Below are 22,601 nucleotides of genomic sequence, written 5' to 3'. Positions count from 1 at the left end.
ATGAGCGTGGCTGTGCTCCAATAAAACTCTGTTTATGGACACTGAAATTCGAATGTCAGATCATTTTCACAAGTCATAAAACAGTATTCTTCTTTTTCTCCTACCATTTTAAAAATGTAAAAACTGGGGTACCTGGCTGAATCAATTCATTGAGCATGCAACTCTTGATCTCAGGGTTGTGGGTTTGAGCCCCACATTGGGTGTAGAGGTTACTTAAGAAATTTTTAAGAAATAATAATATAGGGCAGCCCCGGTGGCAAAGCGGTTTAACACCGCCTGCAGCCCAGGGCGTGATCCTGGGGACCCTGGATCGAGTCCCACGTCAGGCTCTCTGCATGGAGCCTGCTTCTCCCTCTGCCTGTGTCTCTGCCTCTCTCTCTTTCTCTCTCTCTGCATCTCTATGAATAAATAAATAAAATTTAAAAAAGAAATAATAATATAAGATAAAAATGTGAAAACTATTCTTAGCTCAGGGGCTGTACAAAACAGGCAGTGGGCCTGAGCACTCAGCTCACCCTCACTCCAGACCATCAGTCCTGCAACAGAGTGTGTGAGGGACAGCAGAGATGCTGGTCATACAATGATGTCAAAGGCAAACCTGACCAATTTCAATCATTTCTTTACCCAGAAAATGAAAAGGGAAACCCTGCCACCACAATCCGGATCAACATGGCAGCTACTTGCCTAGATGCTGGTGTGTAGGCAGCCATTGAGTATTTAGTGTAATGGTGGTCCTAAATGGCCTCACGGGCTCCACCTTTGCCCCCTAGACTCTGTCTTCCATCTAAGGCCAGAGTGAGCTTTTAAAATATTAAAGTAGGGATCCCTGGGAGGCGCAGCGGTTTGGAGCCTGCCTTTGGCCCAGGGCGCAATCCTGGAGACCCAGGATCGAATCCCACATCGGGCTCCTGGTGCATGGAGCCTGCTTTTCCCTCTGCCTCTCTCTTTCTGTGTCTCTCATGAATAAATAGAATTTTTTTAAAAAAGTGCCAAGTTGTTTTAAAAAATAAATAAAATGTTAAATTAAATCAGGGGTTCTTGGGTGGCTCAGTTGGTTAAGCATTCAACTCTTGATTTTGGCTAAGGTCATCATCTCAGGGTCATGAGATTGGGCTCTGAATTGGGTGTGGGCTCCCTCTCCCTCTGCACCTCCCCTCACTGCCCTTTCTCTTTCTAAAAAAATTTTTAAAATTTACGTGAATAAATAAGAAAATCCTTTTAGCCTCTATACCTGTAAGGCTCTATAAGAACTACATTCTCCCATTCTGTCACCATCACCTCCAATTCCCTACCACTCTGCTTCCTTGCTGTTCTTCCAGCGGACAAGGGCAATAAATGTTTGTCACATTTAATGAATAAATGAATGGAAAGCCATAAAACCATTTTGCAACTGATTTCTTAAAATATAACCTGCTTATACGTTGAAGGCAACTTATAAACACACACTTTCTAATAAAAAATGAAAATGTGGGGCATCTGCCTGTCTCAGTCAGTGGAACGAACATGCAGCTCTTGATCTCAGGATTGTGAGCTGGAGCCCTATGTTGGGTGCAGAGATTACTTAAAAATAAAATCTAAAAAAAAAAAAAATGCTATTGTATTTGCATGGTTCTTTCACAGGTATAATTCATTTCAAACACATGCTGAGTGACTGCCAATGTGCAAGGTATTGAACTACACGTGGTGAAGCACAGAATTTGTTCTCAGAGAACTTGCAGACTAAAAGGGAGCCAAGACATTCTCAAGCAACCTCAAGGAGAGAGACTGTGAAAGGGGCTCAGTACAGGGAAAGACAGAGAACTAAGGAAGTTCAGTTTCCTGCTGAGGGCTCGGTCTTCATTCTCTCATTGACCCTTCTGTGTGAAATCCCCACTTCACTGATGAAGGTACAGGCCCAGAGCAGGGTAATAACGAATTAACTCGAGGGAGGCCTCCCAACTTGGGATCCTGAGTTTTTTCCACCATAACCTTTTCCTTTTGACATTTTTTTTTTCCTGAGAAAGTCAGATGATGGTCTCAATTACACACTTCTCTTCACCAGTAGAGTAAAAGCTGAGAAGTCCTTGTTACTCACAGGTGAAGAAAATTATGTATGTATAGCTTTTCCAAACACTCCAACAGAACCCGTCAGTTTATGAATAAATGAATGAATTCAAAAAGAAACGTTCTGCCTATTGCTTCATCTGATTCACCTGCTCAGCCAAAATGCCTAGGTCCTTTTCCTAGCCATTTATGAGCTCTAGCTTTCAAACACATTTTACGCTCCTTCAAACACACGTCATCAAGACCCAATGCTTAAAGTGGTATGGATGATGACACTTGTACCATTCTGTGAATATACTAAAAGTCACTGAATTGTACGCTCTACAAGTGAGTTCTACAGTATGTGACTTATATCTCCACAAAGCTGCTATATTTACTAAAAGGCAGTTATTTCAAAATGTTTCCTATTAACATGTTATTAATGTTAGCATTCTATTTGTTATTAATTGCATTATAATAGTCACTATTATTAATAAAAAGTACAGAATTTAATTAATAGTTCAGGGGAAATTAGGTATTATCTGTCAAAAAATGTTTTTAAACACAATCCTCTTGGGGACCAGTCAGTTAAATGTCTGCCTTTGGCTTAGGTCATGATCTTGGGATCCTGGGATCGAGCCCCATATCAGGCTCCTTGCTCAGCGGGGAGCCTGCTTCTCCCTCTGCCTCTCCTCCTTACTCATGCGTGTTCTCTCTTTCAGATAAATAAATAAAATCCTTAAGAAATAATAAACACGGGATCCCTGGGGGGCGCAGCGGTTTGGCGCCTGCCTTTGGCCCAGGGCGCGATCCTGGAAACCCGGGATCGAATCCCACATCGGGCTCCCAGTGCATGGAGCCTGCTTCTCCCTCTGCCTGTGTCTCTGACTCTCTCTCTCTGTGACTATCATGAATAAATAAATTAAAAAATAATAATAATAAACACAATCCCCTTGATCCAGCTATTTTTCCACAGATATACTCACACTATGTTTTTTTTTAATTTTTTATTTATTTTATGATAGTGACACACAGAGAGAGAGAGAGAGAGAGAGGCAGAGACATAGGCAGAGGGAGAAGCAGGCTCCATGCACTGGGAGCCCGACGTGGGATTCGATCCCGGGTCTCCAGGATCGCACCCTGGGCCAAAGGCAGGCGCCAAACCGCTGTGCTACCCAGGGATCCCAAAACTCTTTTTTTTTTTTTTTAATTTATGATAGTCACAGAGAGAGAGAGAGAGAGAGAGAGAGTCAGATGGTGCCACCTCACAAGCCTGTTATGAGACTTATATGAACAAAATACATTTAAAAAATTAACAAGCAGCTAGCACATATTAACTACAAAAATAGATATTACTATGACGGCCATCACTGTTATTGACAGGACAGACACTTGTTAACTGAGTTGCAGCCCATCCATTCAATCCAACACTCTATAGATTGTCAAAAGAATGAGGGAGATTTGGATCAACTGATATGGAAAGCGTTCTAAGATGTGAAGAGAAAAAAGCAAATTGCTAAACACAATTACAGAACAATCTCAGTTATAAATTTTAAAAAATATCTATATAATAAAAGGAGCACCTGGGTGGCTCAGTTGGTTAAGCATCTGCCTTCGGCCCAGGTCATGATCCCAGGTTCCTGGGATGGAACCCCGAGTCAGGCTCCCTGCTCAGAGAGGGGTCTGTTTCCTCTCTCCCTCTGCCACCCCCTCCTGCTTGTGTGCACACTCTAAAAATAAATCTTTTTTAAAAATCTATGTAATATGTATATATGATTTATACACACACAAGTACATGTCTGTATATGTTTATATGTGCATTTCTGGAAAGAATACCCAGAAAAGGGTTATGGGATTGAGAAGAAAGGGGCATGTTTACTCTTCACTTCATCATACTTAGAACCATACTTTTCTTCAGTGGGCAAAGTTTTCATTAAAAAAAAAAAAAAAAAAAGTAACACTGAAAATTACTTGCTTATTACTAAGGGAGAAAGCACCTTGATTAAAAAAAGGGCACTGACAAAAGAAAGTTTCCACTGAATTCTAAAATTGGCAGCAGATATAAAAACCCTGTACACATATTAAAAGAAAGTCCATGGTGCAAGAACAGAATTTAACTGAGATTCTGAGTTATGTTCAATCCTATCAGAGATCTATTAATTACTGGCTTCTGAAAATATCCACCTTATCTGCAAAGTAAAAGCACGGAGACTTTCACCTTCAGTTTCAAATACTGCTTTTTATTTTTAAAGTACTTAAAAACCTACTGAATTTGTATAATATTGACCTAATAGGCAATAGAATACAATTGATTTTTAAATTTCCATCACCTGGTGTTTCATTTTGATAATATATTTCATTTTTTAAACTTGGGCTAAAAAACATTGCAAAAAACCTGAATATCTTTACATCTCTTCAGTCTCATGACCACAACACAAAGCAATACAAATTAAAGATCAAAATCCCAACACAAAGCAACTTTTAGAAATAACTTCTAAAGAACAAATTAAAATTACAGAAGACTTTGCACAATAAGGAGATTTAAAACTCAAAAGAGAAAGAGAACAGTACAACTGAACCTAGCCGAAGGGACAAAAGTTCAGAGGCAAATGGGACCAAAAAGTAAAAGGGGTAAGTACTTTATAACTGACCCATCTTTCTCAAGGTTTTGACTAGCATAGAGCATCTTTTTATGACACAGGCTAACAATGCTGGTTTGTTTTGTTTTGTTCATGAGAGAGGTAGAGACATAGGCTGAGAAGCAGGCTCTCTGCTGAGCAGGGAGCGCGAGGCACAACTCGATCCCAGGATTACGACCTGAGCCAAAAGCAGATGCCCAACCACTGAGCCACGCCAGTGCCACTCTGGAGTGATTTTAAAATGAGTGCCTGGCTGGCTCAGTCAGAAGAGCGTGCGACTCTTGATCTAAGGGGTTGTGAGTTTGAGCCCCACAGTAGGGTAGAGATTATGAAATACATAAACAAAGTTTAAAAAATTAGTATGTCTGTATGTTAAAATGCCCCAAAAAGGGGGCGCTTGGGTGGCTCTGATTAAGCATCTGTCTTTGGCTCAGGTCATGATTTCAGAGTCCCAGCATCAAGTCCCACATCGGACTCCCTGCTCAGTGGGGAGTCGGCCCCTCCTCCCACTTGTGTGCTTGCTCTCTTGCTTGCACTCTGTCTCAAATAAAATCTTGTTTAAAATGCAAAAAAAAAAAAAAAAAAAAATCATCTCCTTGGCAGTGTCAGAATGATACTCAATGGTACTGGAAGGCAAACTGCCCGAGAAATCTGTAGTTTATCTCCTCAAATAAAACAGTAAGAACATCATCATTCTGGTCATCATGATGACCAGAACTATACATTGGTGAAGGTTGTGAATGCATTTACCAAAGATCTTTAACTAAGTCCGCTCAATGAGATGGTTTTGGTTATAGAGAAAGGAAAACAATAAATGATCCCTCTCCCACTGACTCTCAAAAGATCCCTCCTCCAGATCCTTTTCCTCACAATACCCCTCCAAATGAGAGGCAGACCCAGTAGAAAGGAACTGGATTCTCAGCTCACAAAATGTGGGCCAAGCCAGTTAAAGAGAAGGGACCCCATGTCCAGTAGCCTAGCACTGCTTCACTCAATTAGATCTCACACTTTTCCTAGTAAGGGTGGGTCAGTCACCATTAGGATAACGTGATAAAAACCAACATACCTACCTGAATCCAACAACTTTTCACCATCTCCACTGCTATTCCTCTAATCAAGCCCCTTATCCTCTCACCTGCCGGGTCTTGCATCTGCTGTTGCCCATGGTCCATTTTCCACCCAGTGGTCAGTGATGTTTTGAACCCACATCAGATCCTATCCTTCCCCAGCTTTAAAACCTTCCAAACACTTTCCTTATGCACTTGGAAGAAAATCCAAACTACTTCTCCTGGCACACAGGCCAAGCCTGATAGGTCTCTGCCCCCCCCCCCCGGAATCTCATCTAACCCCTTCTTGCCCTTGGACTAACTGCTAGCCCACGTGGGCCTTCCTTCCATGCTATAGACAAGCCAAGCTCACTGTCATCTCAGAGCTTCTGCCTTTGTTGTTCCCTGTGTCAAGAATACCCTTCCCTCCTTCTTCCAAGGCTGGGTCTTTCTCATCATTCAGGTCTCCACTCACGCTACCTCCTCGCCAAAGGACATTCCTGCTGCATGCCATACCTGAATACCCTGTTTGATTTCCCTTCACTATCTGAAATCCTTGTTTCCTTTCCAATTATTTGCTTCCTTTGCTGTGTCTCTTCCCTTCCCACTACCACCACCAGCCCACCAATTCCACAAGGAGGAACCCCATCTTTTGTGCCCCGGCTGCCACACAGCCAGACACGGTCACCAGAATAAAAAATGGCTCAGAAAGTTACAATTCAGAATTATTTTTTAATCATTGTGCATTTTTTCTCAGTAAATATTAAAATTACTGCTAGTATGTTCTAAACAATTATGGTTTTCTTTTAACGGGGTCCTAAATTGGGGTACCTGAGTGGCTCAGTCGGTTAAGCATCTGCCTTCGGCTCAGGTCATGATCCCCAAGTCCTGGGATTGAGCCCCCATGTCAAGCTCCATGCTAAATGGGGAGTCTGCTTCTCCTCCCTCTGCTCCTCCCCCTACTCGTGCTCACTCGCGCTCTAATAAATAAAATCTTTTTAAAAAATGGGATCTTAAAAAAAAAAAAAAAAAGGGATCTTAGAGAACAAAGTATATTTGCAACGCATCATAAACAAAGGTCTAATTTCTTAATGTATCTTTCAAAACTCCAAAATAAGTCAATGACAGAATGAGCAAAAGGTATAAATATTTCACCAAAAAAAAAGTAAGATGACTCCTAAATACAAGATGCACAATTTGACTCAAAATAAGTCAAAAATACCCCGAAACTAATAATACAGTATGTGTTAACTAAATTGAATTAAAAAAAACTGAAATCTACTTATGACAGAAGGTTCAACTGTACAAAAGTTAGGATGAGGGGGATTCCTGGGTGGCTCAGCGGTTTGGCGCCTGCCTTCCAGGCGTATAATCCTGGAGTCCTGGGATCGAGTCCCACATCAGGCTCCCTGCATGGAGCCTGCTTCTCCCTCTGCCTAGGTTTCTGCCACTCTCTGTATGTTTCTCATGAATAAAAAAAAAAAAAAGTTGGGATGATTTGAAAGTTGTCCCCAACTTAATTTCTGACATCAAATGTTACAAGATTATGTGTTCTTATTAAATTTCAGTATATGTTTAAAAAAACAATAAGGCAAAACCCAATTAAAGCTACTAGGAAAAAAAAAAAAAAGCTACTAGATATTTCTCCAGTATGGCATGGAAAAGATCAGAAGTATCACAACACTTTATGGCATTTGAAAAAAGCATGTCCTCCAACACATTGCTGACAGGAGTATAAAATGACAGATTTAAATAAATAAATAAATAAATAAATAAATAAATAAATAAATAAATAAATAAATATAAAAAATAAAAAAATAAAATGACAGATTTTTGGAGAGCAATTTAGAGTTATCTAGTCAAATTACAAATGTACATGCCCTCTGACCCTATGTCTTAACTTTCAGGAATTTATCCTATGGACAAAAGCAAAAATAACGTACATGCACAAGGATATTCATTGCAGCATTTCTACAGGTGAGACAGCATAAATATCCAAAAATTATGAGACATTCATACAATGGAATGTTATGCAGCTGCATAAAGGAATCTGGTAGCTCTTTATAGACTCATACAGAACAATCTCATGGCATGTTGTTTAGTTTAAAAAGCAAGTTTCAGAACAGTATTATTGCACTGTTTTTGTTGTTGTTTTGTAAATATATATGATATGCTTGTAAATACACAGAATGTCTCTAAAAATATACACAAAATACAAACAACTTTGGTTACATCTAGGGAAAAGAACTAAATGCCCAGGAGATGGAGAAAGGCTTGCTTGTGTAGCTTTCAGACTTTAAACCATTATTTACACGATTACTAACCATCAGAACGTATCAATTTAAAAGGGTCATATCTATACACACAAAAAACTTTCAAATTATTGATTTGGAAGGTCTCTCAAGACTTCTTCCAAACTTGAGGTTGTTATTCCAAAATTTCAAAGTATAATAAAAAGAGATGCTGTGCTTATCTTTATTCCTTTTGCATAATCAGTACTTGATAAATAATCATTCTTTAATAGACTTTTTTCTCATTTCTAGCACAAGATCTCATCCTCCTCAACAAAGAGCTCCACTTGAAGTCCACGGCCTACCCCACACAACTCTTCAATGTGGGGAACAGAAGATATATTCCTGGGAGGTTATATTCTGAATTGTAATATAAACAGTAGACATTTATTGTGCCAGAATAATATTTTTTTCCTAAAAGATGCTGCCATAATAAATAGTATGGGAGAATTCAGCTGTGTTCTAGGACTTTTTGTCTCATCTAGTTTAGGAGCTAGGACATGTTTATATGAAAAAATAACTACCATGCTAGGAAGGATATTAGATGGCAAATATATAATACGAATAAGTAATCCCTCAAGAAATTTGGAAGAAAACATTACATCTCCTAAGGTAGGAAGGAAAGGCTTCAAAAAAGAAACAGAATCTGAGTTGGGCTTGATGGATGATCCAATTTCAACAGGCAAGGCACTGCACAGTTAAGGAACATTTGCGTGGTTCAAGAACAAGTGAGCAGACCAGTCTGAACAAATGGAGCCTGCAAGTGACAGGGAGTGCTCCTAGCTCCTGGAAGCCCACATAATCAGTCCCTGATGCCTGTCTGTATCCTTCCAATGCCCTGGGTTAATTAATTACAAGTCTTCTGAATATTTCCCAGAGTGGTCATTTCTTCTCCCTTCTTACCACCTCAATACAATCTATACCCTCACTCCCTCCCTCTGCAAAGATCTCCAAACTCCCCTGTTTCCCATCTTCCCCATCCCCAACTCACAGTACACAACTCATGACATTTGTTCTTTTATAAGCATAACCCACTCACCTCAAAAGTGCCAATAGCTAACTACTGCCTGCAAAATAAAATCATGCTCTTTCTCATTCTAGGCCTTCTAACATCTGCTCTCTATCCTCCTCTCACTCCATCACTGGCTTCACACTCCCTAAACATAATTTGCAAACTTCATGCCCATACTGCTGCTGTTCCTTTTACCTGGAAAATTTTCCTTATCTTCTCAAGCAGGGCACATAGTTATAAAGACTGTGAACACTACAGTTCATATAAATGACATTCCCATCACCACTGTTGGACAGTATACAACATCTGCAACCTTCCAAAGATGACTTGTTTCCATCTCCACCCACTTTGTAGGCCAAATTATATCCCAGAACAAGTCAATTGTTGATCAGTTCTGTCTAATTCCTAGATCAACTTGACACCTTTTCTTTATTAAAAAGAAAAAAGTTAGAATATTTGGAATACCAACAGTGCCTCAGTTCTGTCTGATTCCTAGATCATCAACTTGACACCTTTTCTTTATTAAAAAGAAAAAAGTTAGAATATTTGGAATACCAACAGTGCCTCAAACGCAGCAGATGCTCAAAAAAGATGCTTGCAAATGACAGGATAAGTCAAGAAACGCAGATTATGGTAAAATCATAAAAACCCTTGAAGGGAGGGAAGCCTGGGTGGCTCAGCGGTTGAGCATCTGCCTTTGGCTCAGGGTGTGATCCTGGGATCCAGGAACAAGTCCCATATCGGGCTCCTTGCAGGGAGCCTGCTTCTCCTCCCTCTGCCTGTGTTTCTGCCTCTCTGTCTCTCATGAATAAATAAATAAAATCTTAAAAAAAAAAAAAAAAAGGGACCCTTGAAGGCCAAGAAAAAAGTTTTGGCTTTATTTGGTAGATGCCAAATATGGTCATATGATCAGGATGGGTTTTTTTTTTTTTTTTAAGATTTTATTTAATCATGAGAGACACAGAGAGAGAGAGGCAGAGACACAAGCAGAGGGAGAAGCAGGCTCCCCGCAAGGAGCCTGATAACAGAACTCGATCCTGGACCCCAGGATCACACCCTGAGCCCAAGGTAGACGCTCAACTGCTGAGCCACCCAGGCATCCTGGGATGATGTTTTAAAGACTAATTTCAGGGCAGCCCCGGTGGCGCAGCGGTGTAGCGCCGCCTGAAGCCCAGGGTGTGATCCTGGAGAACCGGGATTGAGTCCCACGTCGGGCTCCCTGCATGGAGCCTGCTTCTCCCTCTCCCTCTGCCTGTGTCTCTGCCTCTCGCTCTCTCTGTCTCTCATGAATAAATAAATAAAATTCTTTTAAAAAAATAATAAAATAAATAAAATAAAATAAAGACTAATTTCAGCAACCATAAGAAAGCAGGATTTGAGAGACTATGGTCAAAGTGCCAGTATAGAGGCCCTGTCAGTTGCAGGAGGCCTATGGGAGGCTCCCTCTGGGCCTTCCAGCTGCCTTAGCTGCTCACTCATCCTTCAGCTTATCTGTTTGGAATTACAGAGGTTGGTTTTCATATACCTACACTTGGAAAGTGAAGCTTAAAACTGGACCATTACGCCAAGAAAAACATGCTTTTGCCTGAAATATCTGGGTATCTAGGAAACAGTTCTGACTTGAATAATTGCATACATATATAAAATACATATACACAAATCAAGAATTCCTCTTCTTCCTTCTTTTGCAGTCCCAGTAAGTCTAACTCAATTCTCCTGTTTCCTTTGCTAATGCAGCTTGAACTTTCACTAACCTTAGAATTCCACAATTACTAGTGAATCATTTCAAGGGCAGTTATGGCTCATTTTCCTATGGTCTTCTAAAAGAATCAAGAGCACTTATGTATTTAGATATATAAATTAATTTCACTGTACTGATGGAGCATTAAATAAGTAATTCTTATCTGTAAATCAAAAACTCCTAACATAATACATTAAACAAAATTAGTTTACTAATGAATTTCCTTTTAAAGCATGTATCTTGGATTTCATGCCAAGATATCAATATATCAGTAATGGACTCTGTGGTACTAGACAATTTACCCCTTAGATTAAAAAACGATCTTCACTCTCCAAAGAATATTATGTGTAAGTAATGCACTGCAACCTCAAGATACATAATATCATTGAAAACATGCACATGTCTATCAGGAAAAGATTATCAGGCACAACCTAATTTTAAAAAACGAATGGAGGATGGATAAATAAATAAGTAAATAAGAATGAAGGAAGCCTCTTAAAACAGTATCAAAGGAGTGCCTGGGTGGCTCAGTTGGTTAAGTGTGTGACTTGGACTCAGGTCATGATCTCTTGGGTGTCCTGGGATGGAGCCCCTCCTTTGGCTCCCTGCCCAGAATCTGCTTGTCCCTCACCCCTCTGCCCCTCCACCTGCTCATGCTTGCTCTCTTGCTCTCTCCCTCAAATAAATAAAATCTTTAAATAAAAAAAACATGTTCTAAAACAGTATCAAAGATAAAACAGAATATTCAATTTTGTGTTTGTGTCCAAAGAGACCGTCTCCCTTTAAAGTCCAACTTTACTGTTTATTTCTCCTACCAAATATGCAAAATAAACTCACTAGTACTAAAATCAGAAGTATGTTATCTCTACGGAAAGGTAAACACAGGGACGCCTGGGTGGCCCAGTGGTTGAGCGTCTGCTTTTCTGCTCAGGGTGTGATCCCCAGGTCCAGGGATGGAGTCCCACCTCGGGCTGCTTTTCCCTCTGCCTCTCTTTCTGTGACTCTCATGAATAAACAAAATATTAAAAAAAAAAAAAGAAAGGTAAACACAATAGAAGATTAAAGTATTTTCCTTTCACCCCAATAAACTGAAAAGAAAAACTATTAACTGGATTTGGGGCTGTTTAAATGTTTGTGATTTTTTTTTTCCTTGCCCCTACTGAAGAGCCTTCTGAAAGTCACAGTGTGTATCTTTGATACCAAACGGTGGACAGTTGCTTTTCTAACTCCATACTTTGTAGGAACAAAAGAAGAGAGAAGAGGGCACAGACATCCATTATTTAGAGTCTACCGTTAACTGAATCTCCTTTGTAATGTAACAATTCCATCAAAGCGCATATTAGGCAGAGCGCAGAATGTGTGACCAGTGTATGGCAGACCACATTTCACCACCACAAGACTTCATCTTTTCAAACCCCACCAAGAACTGGCAAATAAGCCAAGCTGCTATTAGCCCGAGGTTAAACTGTTGAAATACTAGCAATAAAAGTTTAGAGGCATCTAACTAGCCAGGTGCTTTTCTGCTCAAAAGTAAACCAGAGGCGGGAAGCTGGTTTTGTTTCTCTCTACCCGCCCCTCCCCATGCCTGGCGATTCGCCCTCCAGAGGACGGCGTAGTGCGCAGACCACCGCCACCTGGTGCCGGGAAAATAGGAGCGAGGAGCGAGGGCCAACCCGTCCCCTGGCTGGCCTCGCCGGGGGCCCGGAGTCAAACAGGTCGGAGACAGGACCGACGGACGGGACCGACAGATGCGACAGGACGGACGGACGGACGGGACGGGCAGAGAAGCAGTGCATCCTACCCGGAGGGCTCCCTCCCAGGGCCGGCGGAGTACCTGCTCCGGTCATCCAGGCTGCGGTTGTCGGCCGCCGCGGCGCGCCAGTCGGGCAGGGTGCTGGCGCACAGCACCACCATGGACACGATCACGAACACGACCGACACGCTGGCCAGGATCTGCGCGGCCAGCGACGACGTCGGCTCCTCGAAGGTCCGCCGCATGCGCTCGAGCCAGCGCCTGGAGGGGGCCGCCTCGCCACCGCCCGGTCGCGCCTCGTCGCGGCCCAGCGCGCCCGGCTCGTCGGCCGAGTAGAAGGTGTAGGTGTCGGACATGCGGTCGTCTAGGCGGCGCTGGCAGCAGTACTCGAGGTGCGCGCCCTCCAGGCCCCAGTAGATCATCTCGTTGTAGAAGGAGAGCTCGCACATCCGCGGCGCGAAGCGCAGCTTGCCGTGGCCGCGCACGTACAGCAGGATGAAGCCGAAAGCCTCCGAGTGCCGGTCGAAGAAGTACTCGTTGCGCTCGCGGTCGTAGTCGTCGCACACCTCGAGCACGTCGCGCTCCGAGCGGCAGCCGTGCAGCCGGCTCACGCGGCGCAGCGGGAAGTCCTTCAGCAGCTCCCGGGACAGCGAGTACCGGGCGCCGCCCACGTTCAGCACCACCGAGGCCGCCCCGCTGCGCCCGAAGGTCATGGCTGGCCGCCCCGAGGCCCCGAGGCCCGAGGCCGCCGCCGCCGCCGCCGCCGCCGCCGCCCCCCGGCCGCCGAGCGGGGCCTGCCTGCCGCTGGCCGCCGGGGAAGCGCGCCGTCGGGGCCCTTCGCCGGCCCGGAGACCCCTCGGCCCCAGCCTCCTCCGCAGCCCGGCGTTGCGGCTAGCGACGCTCCCGCGGCGCGGCGGTGCCTGCAGGTGGCCGGGGAGCCCCCTCAGGCGCCAGCGCTGCGCCCCGCTGGCCGGGAACGAGGCCGTCAGCGCCCGGGGATGCCCCCTGCGAGGCCGGGGTGTCCTTCCCAACGGCGGCGCTGTCCCCTCCCGGAGGGGCGCGGGCGCCGGGAGGAGGCGCCGGTGCGGGATGGCTCCCGGTCCCCGGCGCTCCCTCTGGCCGCGGCTCCGGCAACCGCCCCGCCGCCGTCCAGAGGCGAGAGGCAAAGTGAGCGGCTTCGGAGGCGGCGGAGAGCCGGCTCCGCGAGGCGGGGGCGGGGCCTCCTCGCGGTTCCCCTCCCCGCCTCCCCGCGCCGCTCGGCTCAGCTCCCTCCGCGCGCCGCCCCCCTCTCCCCACCCGCGCCCGCACCTCCCGGGCGCGCTCGGCTGGGATTCCCCGGCGCCCCGCCCCGGACCCAGGGCTCCCCGCCTCGTGACGCCGTCCTCCCCCTCCTCTCCCGCCCGCCGCGGCCAGGAGGGGTCCGCGGGCCTGGGGAGGGAGCGGTGGGGAGCCCCGGGGATGAGGCGGGAGGGGGGCAGAGCCCCGCGGGCCGCCCCGGGCCATCAGGGATGACTGGGGCAGCTCCCGAGGGCCCTTTTAACAGCCCCCGCCCAACCCACCACCACCACCACCACCACCACCACCGAGGGAGGCGACAGGCGGGTAAGGAGGGTGAGGACAGACGGCGTTTGGAGAGCTTTTTCCAGAAACTGTCCGGAGCCCAGCTCGGTTTCTGAGACCGCCCTAAGGGATTTCTCAGAGGAGGCACCCCAGCAATTAATTGCTTTTCTGGCCGACTCGCTTTTCCTCTCGCGGCGCGGAGACCCACGTACCGCGCGCTCCGAGGGCGGCCACCACCCCGGCACCCGAGCTCGGTGTCGCCCTCGCGGCCGTCCTCCCGCGCAGGGGAGCGGCCCGGGCCCCTGCCTTCTGGGGCGCGGGTCCTAGGAGGGCGCCTACGTGGAGCGCCTGGGCGCTCCCCCACACCCGCCGTGACGCTTCCTGTAGAGTGGGGTGAAAGTGGGGAGAACCGCTCTGCCCCTGGCAAGAACAGAATTCTCCCCATAGCCTTCGTCTGCGTCCTCCTTTTCATAATGTCTTGCTTTCCCCCGTGCCCCCCCCCCCCCGCTCCGCCCCCCGAGCCAGCTGCAGCACCGGCTCCCGGAGCTGAAAAGAAGCCCTTTAGGGCTCCTCAGAGCGAACTGCCCTGCGCTCCGCTCGAAGCCCAGGGAGGGGGTTCCAGGGGCAGGGATTATTTTAAACTACTACCAGCAATTCACCCGACATCCGACACCCGCAGCCCAGCCCGCGCCGTGCCCGCCAGAGGCGAAACAGGTGAGTTGCAAGGCAAACTAAGTTAAATGCAAAACAAATGCTGGAAGAAAAGAATAAGGGTGGGGTGGGGTGGGGTGGGGTGGGGTGGGATGCGGTCATCTGACCTGAGAGTAACCCAGCTGGTTACTGGGAAGGTTTTTACTTGGCCCTTCACTTTTCATAATTTTGTAGGATTGTCCATGCCCACTAGAGGTCACCATAAAGAGTCATTTTGCTCTGATTCTATTACGGATTCCTGGCTGAAAAGCAGACACCTAAAAATTGAAGTGCTGTCCCTCCTCACAAAATGAAATCATTCTGGGTGGTTTCTTAAAGAATGGAAATCTCTATGTGCTGTTTATCTTTCGACTTGGATAGTTTATCTTAAAAGCTCTTAATGTGACTGAAAGCTCAAAAACAAGAGTTGTTTATTTGCAAAGTAGCTACTAAACCAAGAAAACATCCTGAAGGAAATGAGTTTCAAGATAGAATGGAAGGAGGTGATGGTCATGAGCTGGCAGAGAGAAAGAGCAGAAAAGCATTCCAATAGCAGAATCTCAGATGTAAAGGATTAAAGTCTATAAAGAAAGCTAATGCATTTGCTTGGCTCAAAGGACCAGGATCTCAGCTGCAGAATTTAGATTTCAAAGTATAAGTAATGGGATGCTTGATGTTTTTAATAGTAGAAATGGCTTGATGAAAGCTTTATTCAGAACGATTCTTTTGCCCTTTAGTTTAATCTAAGGAGAAGGCAATTTTTGCAACCCAAGAATGGGAGCCCCACCCCCCAAATCTTTGTACATGAGGGTCAGTTCTTTTTTTCTTCTCTTTTTCTTTCTTTTCTTTCTTCTCTTTCTTTCTTTCTTTCTTTTTTTTTTGAGGAAGGGTCAGTTCTGAGAAATGCTGAGCAAGACTCAGCAAGGCTTGGAAATGGATTTCTTGGAGGATATGAAGATGAAGAAAAGTTTGCAGATGTGAGTGGAGAGAAGAGCCTGGCTTCACACCAGCAAGAGCAAGTTCCTCAGGGAATTGTTAAAAATACTTTCTAGAAGCATCACAGCAACTGAACACAGAACAACTATTTCGTTGATTATTTGTTCCAATGTTATTGTATTTATATTTCCTGTGTTCTCTAAAATCCTTTTAAAGTCTGTTGATTGAACCAGTTGAAGAAATATCACATTTTAAATTAAATTTGAGCTTAGAAAACAAATTAATTTGATGATAATACAATTTGTGCCTCCTAGGTATATTTTCATAAAATTTCTTAGAGAAATAGGTTTAAATAATTTCATTTGTTTTAAACGTAATGTGTTTATTTGATTTTGATATCATCAGCCACAACTGCAGAAGCAACACCCAAATCGTCTTCTTTTTCTCCCCCCAAAACATGTTCTTACACAAAACAGTAAGGTGCACAAGTGATTGGCTTGTCTCAATATAATCCAGTTTAGAAAGTCTTCTTAAAAACTGTGTTCTTAGAATTATTAAAATTCTATTCCTTTGTACTCTGAGAAGGTTATGTTGAGAATCATTTCAGCTAAATTCTTTTCTGGGTTCTGGATGACATTTAGGGCCTTCATATATAAATCTTTAGAATGCATTAAAATTTAAAGGCACCAGGCAGAATTTTAGAGTTTGAAAGAACCAAAGAGATTTTCTAGTCTCAATTTATCAACCCATTATTTAGGGAGGAACAACAAGGTTTTAGAGATGTGGCTGTGACTTGACCCATGTGGTTCGGTTCCCCTTAGCAGCATCATGGCAGAGACCAGGCTGGAACCAAGTGTTCTAATTCCAGATTCTGGTTCCTCCATTTCCAGGGCCTGCCTTGCTGCCACAACCTTCATCTGACCTCTCCACACCCCAGTTCTTTCCTCCTTCTGTGAATCCTGTATTATGCCACCAGGCAGCTCTTCCTTTTGTTCATTTTTATTAAGTGATTCCCCAGATCAGATCCTAAAAGGCCTGTAGATCTGTAGAATTACAAACTGTCTGCATAATGAAGTCCAACCTAGTTATTAGGGCCCTCATTAGATTCAAATTTTGGCCGCATAATTTATTCGCTAAGTGACCTGCAACAGATTCTTTTAGCCTCAGTTTTCTCCTCCATAGAGTGGAGGTAATGCTAGCTATGTCACAAGGTGATAAGAGGGTTGAATGAGGTGATGTGAGGATGACATACAGCCCAGTGCATGATACTGGCAAAATCACATGTCCATGTACGGTTCCCCTAGCCCAGTCAAGCCATGCTCCTTCTCATTCCTGGGTTCTAAATAAATATAAATCGATTCATCTAAAAATGTGACTGATCACAAATAGTAACCTAAAACATCAAAGACTCAGTGAAAAGTCATGACCCTCGTACTGCTGACTCTGGGTGGAAAGCACATTCCTCCATCACTTTGCGTTGTACAACTGGTTGAGCTCAGGGACTCTGAACACCCTGCCCCAACACTTTATAAATTGAAATACTTCGTGGGCACTATCAGTCTTTGCTGCTTATTTATCCACTCTGCTTTAAAAAGTCTTCACTCGGGGCACCTGGGTGGCTCAGTCGGTTAAGCGTCTATGTTCAGCTCAGGTCATGATCCCCGGGGTCCTGGGATAGAGCCCCACATCAGGCTACCTGCTCAATGGGGAGTCTGCTTCTCCCTCTGCCCTCTGCCAACTCGTGTTCTCTCTTGCTCTCTCTGTCTGAAATAAATAAAATATTAATATATATATATATAGCCTCTTGGGGCACCTGGATGGCTCAGTCAGACGACTAACAATTTCAGCTCAGGTCTTGATCTCAGAATCATGAGTTCAAACCCCACATTGGCTTCCACCTTGGGTGTGGAACCTACTTAAAAATAAATAAATTAAAAATAAATTTTAAAAAAATAAATAAAATAAAATAAATAAATAGGGCAGCCCGGGTGGCTCAGTAGTTTAGCATCGCCTTCGGCCTGGAGCATGATCCTGGAGACCTAGGATTGAGTGCCCCCCCACCCCCCACCCCCGTTTGGCTCCCTGCATGGAGCCTGCTTCTCCCTCTGCCTGTATCTCTGCCTCTCTCTCTCTCTCTCTCTCTCTCTCTCTGTCTCTCATGAATAAATAAATAAAATCTTTTTAAAATAAATAAATATTAACAAAAATAAAAAACTCTCACTCTGCTGTTAGTTCGTATTTCCAAGCGTTTATAGTTACACCAGCTTATTTCTCAGCATCTGCAGAATCCATAGATGCTTTAAAATGTCAACTTTTTTTGAAAGTCAGCCTTCCAATGTCTCTGATTTTATATAAATGAAAGATTTGAATGACTTCACTTACTATGCACAATTACCCAAGTAGAATGCAAAGCTGCAACTTTTAATAAGCTGCCCTGAGGACCATCCCACCAAACAGACCCCATTCTTAAAGGTGAAAAGCCATCAGAGGGACATTCACCCCTATCCTAGACCAATGTCCTTGCCTTATTCTCTGCTCCAGGACACTACTGCTCTTACACGAGCAAAAGGAACACCATCTTCCTTAAATTTCCAGCTTTGAGAAGGTCACTGTGTAATCATTACAGGGGAGCCAGAATTCTACCTCTAACCTCTCGGGGTTTTTGACTGGGCCTGAGAATCAGGTTGATATGACAGATTAACAGAGAAAGGCATACAAATTTATTTAATTTGAGTTTTATGTGACCCGAGAGCCCTCCTGAGGAAATGAAGAGCAAAAGAAAATGACAGAACCTAAATGCTCTCCTACTAGATTGAACAAAGAAAGGCAGTTGGAGAAAAGTAATGGAAATACATGGGGAGGCTAAAGGAAGCTAGGAATTATTTCAACAAAGTCTGCTTATACAGAATTCTCTCAGCCTCAAGTTCTCTCCTCCTTGATGATAAAAATGGTACTTACCTCCTGGTATGGGAGGACATCTCCATGTGGGGGTTTCATCATCTGCTTTTAGGAAGAAAAGGCAGGGACTGGGGTGGGGGTCAGAACACCCTTCGTGCGCACCTGATGTTTTTGTAAGTTGCTTTTAGCTCAAAATAATCCTTATGCCAAAGTGGCATGTTTTGGAGTGCCATATTCTGCTACCCTTCATCATTAACCACAAAACATTTTTTGGGGCAGCCCAGGTGGCTGAGGGGTTTAGCACCGCCTTCAGCCCAGGGCGTGATCCTGGAGACCTGGGATAGAGTCCCACATCAGGCTCCCTGCAGGGAGCCTGCTTCTCCCTCTTCCTGTGTCTCTGCCCCTCTCTCTCTCTCTCTCTCTCTCTCTCTCTCTGTGCGTCTCATGAATAAATAAACTCTTTAAAAAAATTTTTTTTTGGTGCCACTTACAGAATGGCTCTTCCCTTTATCTCCACACCACTCACTCCTGTGCTGCTATGTTGGATGGTGACGTAATAGCCCCTTCTCCCCACCACCATTCCCTTGTCCCTTGCTCCTTACAGTAGTCACTGTAGAAGCCCTTTCTGTGTGGCACCACAAGCTCAGCTCTCCACAAAAAAACATCTTACTATAACCCTCATTTTCCAGATAAGGAACTGAGGCTTCAAGAGGCTGGACTTGCTCAAGAATCCACAGCTGCTAAGAAACACTAGACCCAGTACCAAGACCCAAAGCATGCAAGCTCTCTTGCCTACCATGCTGTCTCACCACTGATTCCCCTCTCTACCAAGCATCCTCCCACCCCTGGGGAGGGAGGAACCAAGTGAGTTTAATCCAGAGACAACCATCTGACATCTTGAATGGGGGTAATTCTACAAAATAACTAATCTTCAAAAAGTTGCTTTCATATCCTGAAATATTTAAGCAGGAGATGATATAATGTCTGATATTTGCTTCAAGACCATCAAGGGCAGGGGCAAGTGGATTGAGGATACAGATGAAGCAAGATTAGGCCATGAGTATGATAATTGTTGAAGCTGAGTGATGGGAGTTCCTGATATTAATCTCTACCTCTTTGTATTTATTTATTTGATATTGTCCATAATACAAAAATAAAAATTTTAAATCTTGAGCTTCCTTTAAGCTTAGTTTTGAATGTTAACAATCATTCCATCAGACTGAACCAGAATGCACTTTTTCACAATGTCTGTCATAAAGAGGCCCTCTCATTTCTCCAGAGTATTCAAAAGCTCAGCATACATTTGGCTGTGTCTACTAAAAATTTTAAATGCTGGGATCCCTGGGTGGCGCAGCGGTTTGGCGCCTGCCTTTGGCCCAGGGCGCGATCCTGGAGACCCGGGATCGAATCCCACGTCGGGCTCCCGGTGCATGGAGCCTGCTTCTCCTTCTGCCTATGTCTCTGCCTCTCTCTCTCTCTCTCTCTGTGTGACTATCATAAATAAATAAAAATTAAAAAAAAAAATTTAAATGCACACATCTAGTGGTCCTGCAATGTTAACATTAGGAAATTATCCTACAAATAAATTCACGTATTTCATTTTTCTTTTTAAGATTTTATTTATTCATTCATGAGAGAGAGAGGGAGAGGCAAGGACAGAAGCAGAGGGAGAAGCAGGCTCCATGCAGGGAGCCTGATGTGGGACTTGATCCCAGGACCCCAGGATCACAACCTGAGCTGAAGGCAGATGCCCAACCACTGAGCCACCCAACGTGCCCAATTCACGTATTTCATAAAGACGTACCTCTAAGGGCAGCCCTGGTAGCTCAGCGGTTTAGCGCTGCCTTCAGTCCAGGGCGTGATCCTGCAGACCCAGGATCGAGTCCCACATCAGACTCCCTGCATGAAGCCTGCTTCTCCCTCTGCTTGTGTCTCTGCCTCTCTCTCTCTCTCTTTCTCTCTCTGTCATGAATAAATAAATAAAATCTTAAAAAAAAAAGACATACTTCTAAGATCATTGCATTGTTTTCAATAGCAAAACTCTAGAAATTACCTGTCTGTAATTAGGGAACTGGTTATTGAAGTAATAGCATAATCATGAACTGTTGTTCATATAGATTCCTACAGAAACATTTCTAAGTTAGGGTGCCTTGGTCCTAACGAAGGTCTCGGTTAGGTCTCAGAGTTGTGAGTTCAAGCCCCACGCTGGGTGTAGAGATTACTTAAAAATCTTTAAAAAGAAATCAGTAGGGACACTTGGGTGGCTAAGTGGTTGAGGATCTGTCTTTGGCTCAGGGCATGATCCTAGGGTTCTGGGATCAAGTCCTGCATTGGGCTGCCTGTGAGGAGCCTCTTCTCCCTCTGCCTATGTCTCTACCCCTCTGTCTCTCATGAATAAATAAATAAAATCTTTAAAAAAAAAAAGTTAATAAGTCAAATTGCTAAACAAAAAAATTCTAGATCCTGTACTATGAGTTAAATTATTCCTTCTTTATAACTTAAGATATATGAATATAGATATAGATATATGATAAGGCTTCAGAAAAGATACATAAGATACAGTTTGGTGATTGTTTCCTGCTCAAGGAATTGGGAAGGTTAGAGTTAATATGAAATCTACTTGTTATTGGTTGTAAGACTTTTTTTTTTTTTAACTGAGTTCAAGAACTATGTTTGCAGTTAAAAAAAGAAAAAATCTCAGCACATATCCTCCTACCAAATTCTCTTTTTCCTGAGGCCAATTCTTGCTGTGTCCTGCCTCCTCTGCTCAGTTACATCTGGAGCCATGCACCTTCTGTTCCCTCTGCCTGGAACACTCTGACCCAGAGCATTATGTGGCTGACTCGTTGTTTCTCAAGTCTCAGTTCAAAGTTCACTTCCTTGAAGAGACTTTCCCTGACCACCCATGCTTGTATATCAACCTATTTTTTTATTTCCTTATCACTCTAAAAAAAAAAAAAAATCATCTTGTTCATCGACCTGTTACTTGTTTATGATGTCTCCCCAACAGACTCTGCTCGCTCTCTCTGAGAATGGGGACCCTGAGACTGACTGGTTCACAGCAATGTCCCCAGCTCCTAGAATAGTACCAAACTCAATAACTATTTGTTGAATGAGGGAATTAATGACTGTTACTATTGATTAAGATAGTGTTCTAAATAGGGTACTAAACTGGCAGTATCAGTGTATACGTTACAGTGAAGTTAGAAATGACCAACTTGAGGGCATGTGGGTGGCTGAGTCAGTTGAACGTCTGCCTTCGGCTCAGATCTCAGGGTCTTGGGATCCAGCTCTGCATCTGGCTCCCTGCTTGGCTAGGTGTCTGCTTCTCCCTCTCCCTCTGCCCGTCCCCCCGACTTGTATACTCTCTCTCTCTTTCAAATAAATAAAATCTCAAAAAAAAAAAAAAAAATGACCCACTCGAAAAATCCAGGCTTTTTCTGAAAAACCACTTCAATTTTGTTAAATGGCATACTGGCAGAGATCTTGGCACCATTTTTCCTGGACCTACAGTATATGCCAGCTTCCTAGCATTTAAAAGCACTGCAGAAACCCTCCTCATTTAGCAGGCCCCAACCCTGGGTCAAGCCCCAAACCTGGAGTCCTTACCTAGCAGATGTTTTAGTTAGAAAAATTCTTGGAATCAGCTCTTCTTGTGTCTGGGTCCCATCATCCACCCATACCTGTCCCTGGAGGAAGGAGATATTATGGAAGCAGACCAGAGTCTTCAAGGAAAAAAACTGGCAACGAATGAATTAAACACTTCAAAATTGTTACCAAAAAATAAATAAAACTGTCGAGAAAGGATTGGATGTAGAACCAGGAGGTTCTGTGGGTCTTGGCTCAGGGAACTATAGAAAATATGGGAAGAAATGTAAAAGGCTGTTGCCCTGATGGTAGATGACATCTCAGAGACCCTATTGCCTGATTGGGTGTTCCAGATCAGCAGGAGAAGCTTTCCAGCAAAGCAGGCTTTGAGCCCAGACAGGAAGGAAATGGGAAAGCCAAGCAGA

At 44.2% G+C, this 22,601-nt stretch overlaps 2 protein-coding genes across 20 annotated transcripts in view; one reads left to right on the top strand and one right to left on the bottom strand.

The window, feature by feature from the left end:
- KCNG3 (potassium voltage-gated channel modifier subfamily G member 3) overlaps nucleotides 1–13,661 on the bottom strand; it is an 85,013-nt gene extending 71,352 nt beyond the window's left edge. For 5 of the 14 annotated variants that reach the window (XR_012004443.1, XR_012004444.1, XM_072770383.1 and 2 more), the window contains exon 1: nucleotides 12,553–13,660. Coding sequence is in view for 12 of the 14 variants with exons in the window: in XM_072770383.1 (XP_072626484.1) it covers nucleotides 12,553–13,217 (665 nt within the window). In the remaining 2 variants the exon portion in view is untranslated. Of the gene's footprint in view, nucleotides 1–12,552 lie in introns of all 14 variants that reach the window. The other 9 variants (XM_072770375.1, XM_072770376.1, XM_072770377.1 and 6 more) reach the window with 6 other exon arrangements.
- Nucleotides 13,662–14,098: 437 nt separating this feature from the next.
- Nucleotides 14,099–22,601, top strand: part of MTA3 (metastasis associated 1 family member 3) — a 219,958-nt gene continuing 211,455 nt past the window's right edge. For 2 of the 6 annotated variants that reach the window (XR_012004442.1, XM_072770365.1), the window contains exon 1: nucleotides 14,387–14,778. Coding sequence is in view for 5 of the 6 variants with exons in the window: in XM_072770365.1 (XP_072626466.1) it covers nucleotides 14,538–14,778 (241 nt within the window). In the remaining variant the exon portion in view is untranslated. Of the gene's footprint in view, nucleotides 14,779–22,601 lie in introns of all 6 variants that reach the window. The other 4 variants (XM_072770363.1, XM_072770368.1, XM_072770362.1 and 1 more) reach the window with 4 other exon arrangements.

Source organism: Canis lupus, chromosome 12 (genome assembly GCF_048164855.1).
Source record: "Canis lupus baileyi chromosome 12, mCanLup2.hap1, whole genome shotgun sequence".
NCBI classification, from domain to species: domain Eukaryota; kingdom Metazoa; phylum Chordata; class Mammalia; order Carnivora; family Canidae; genus Canis; species Canis lupus.
This window is presented reverse-complemented; position numbering and strand designations above follow the sequence as displayed.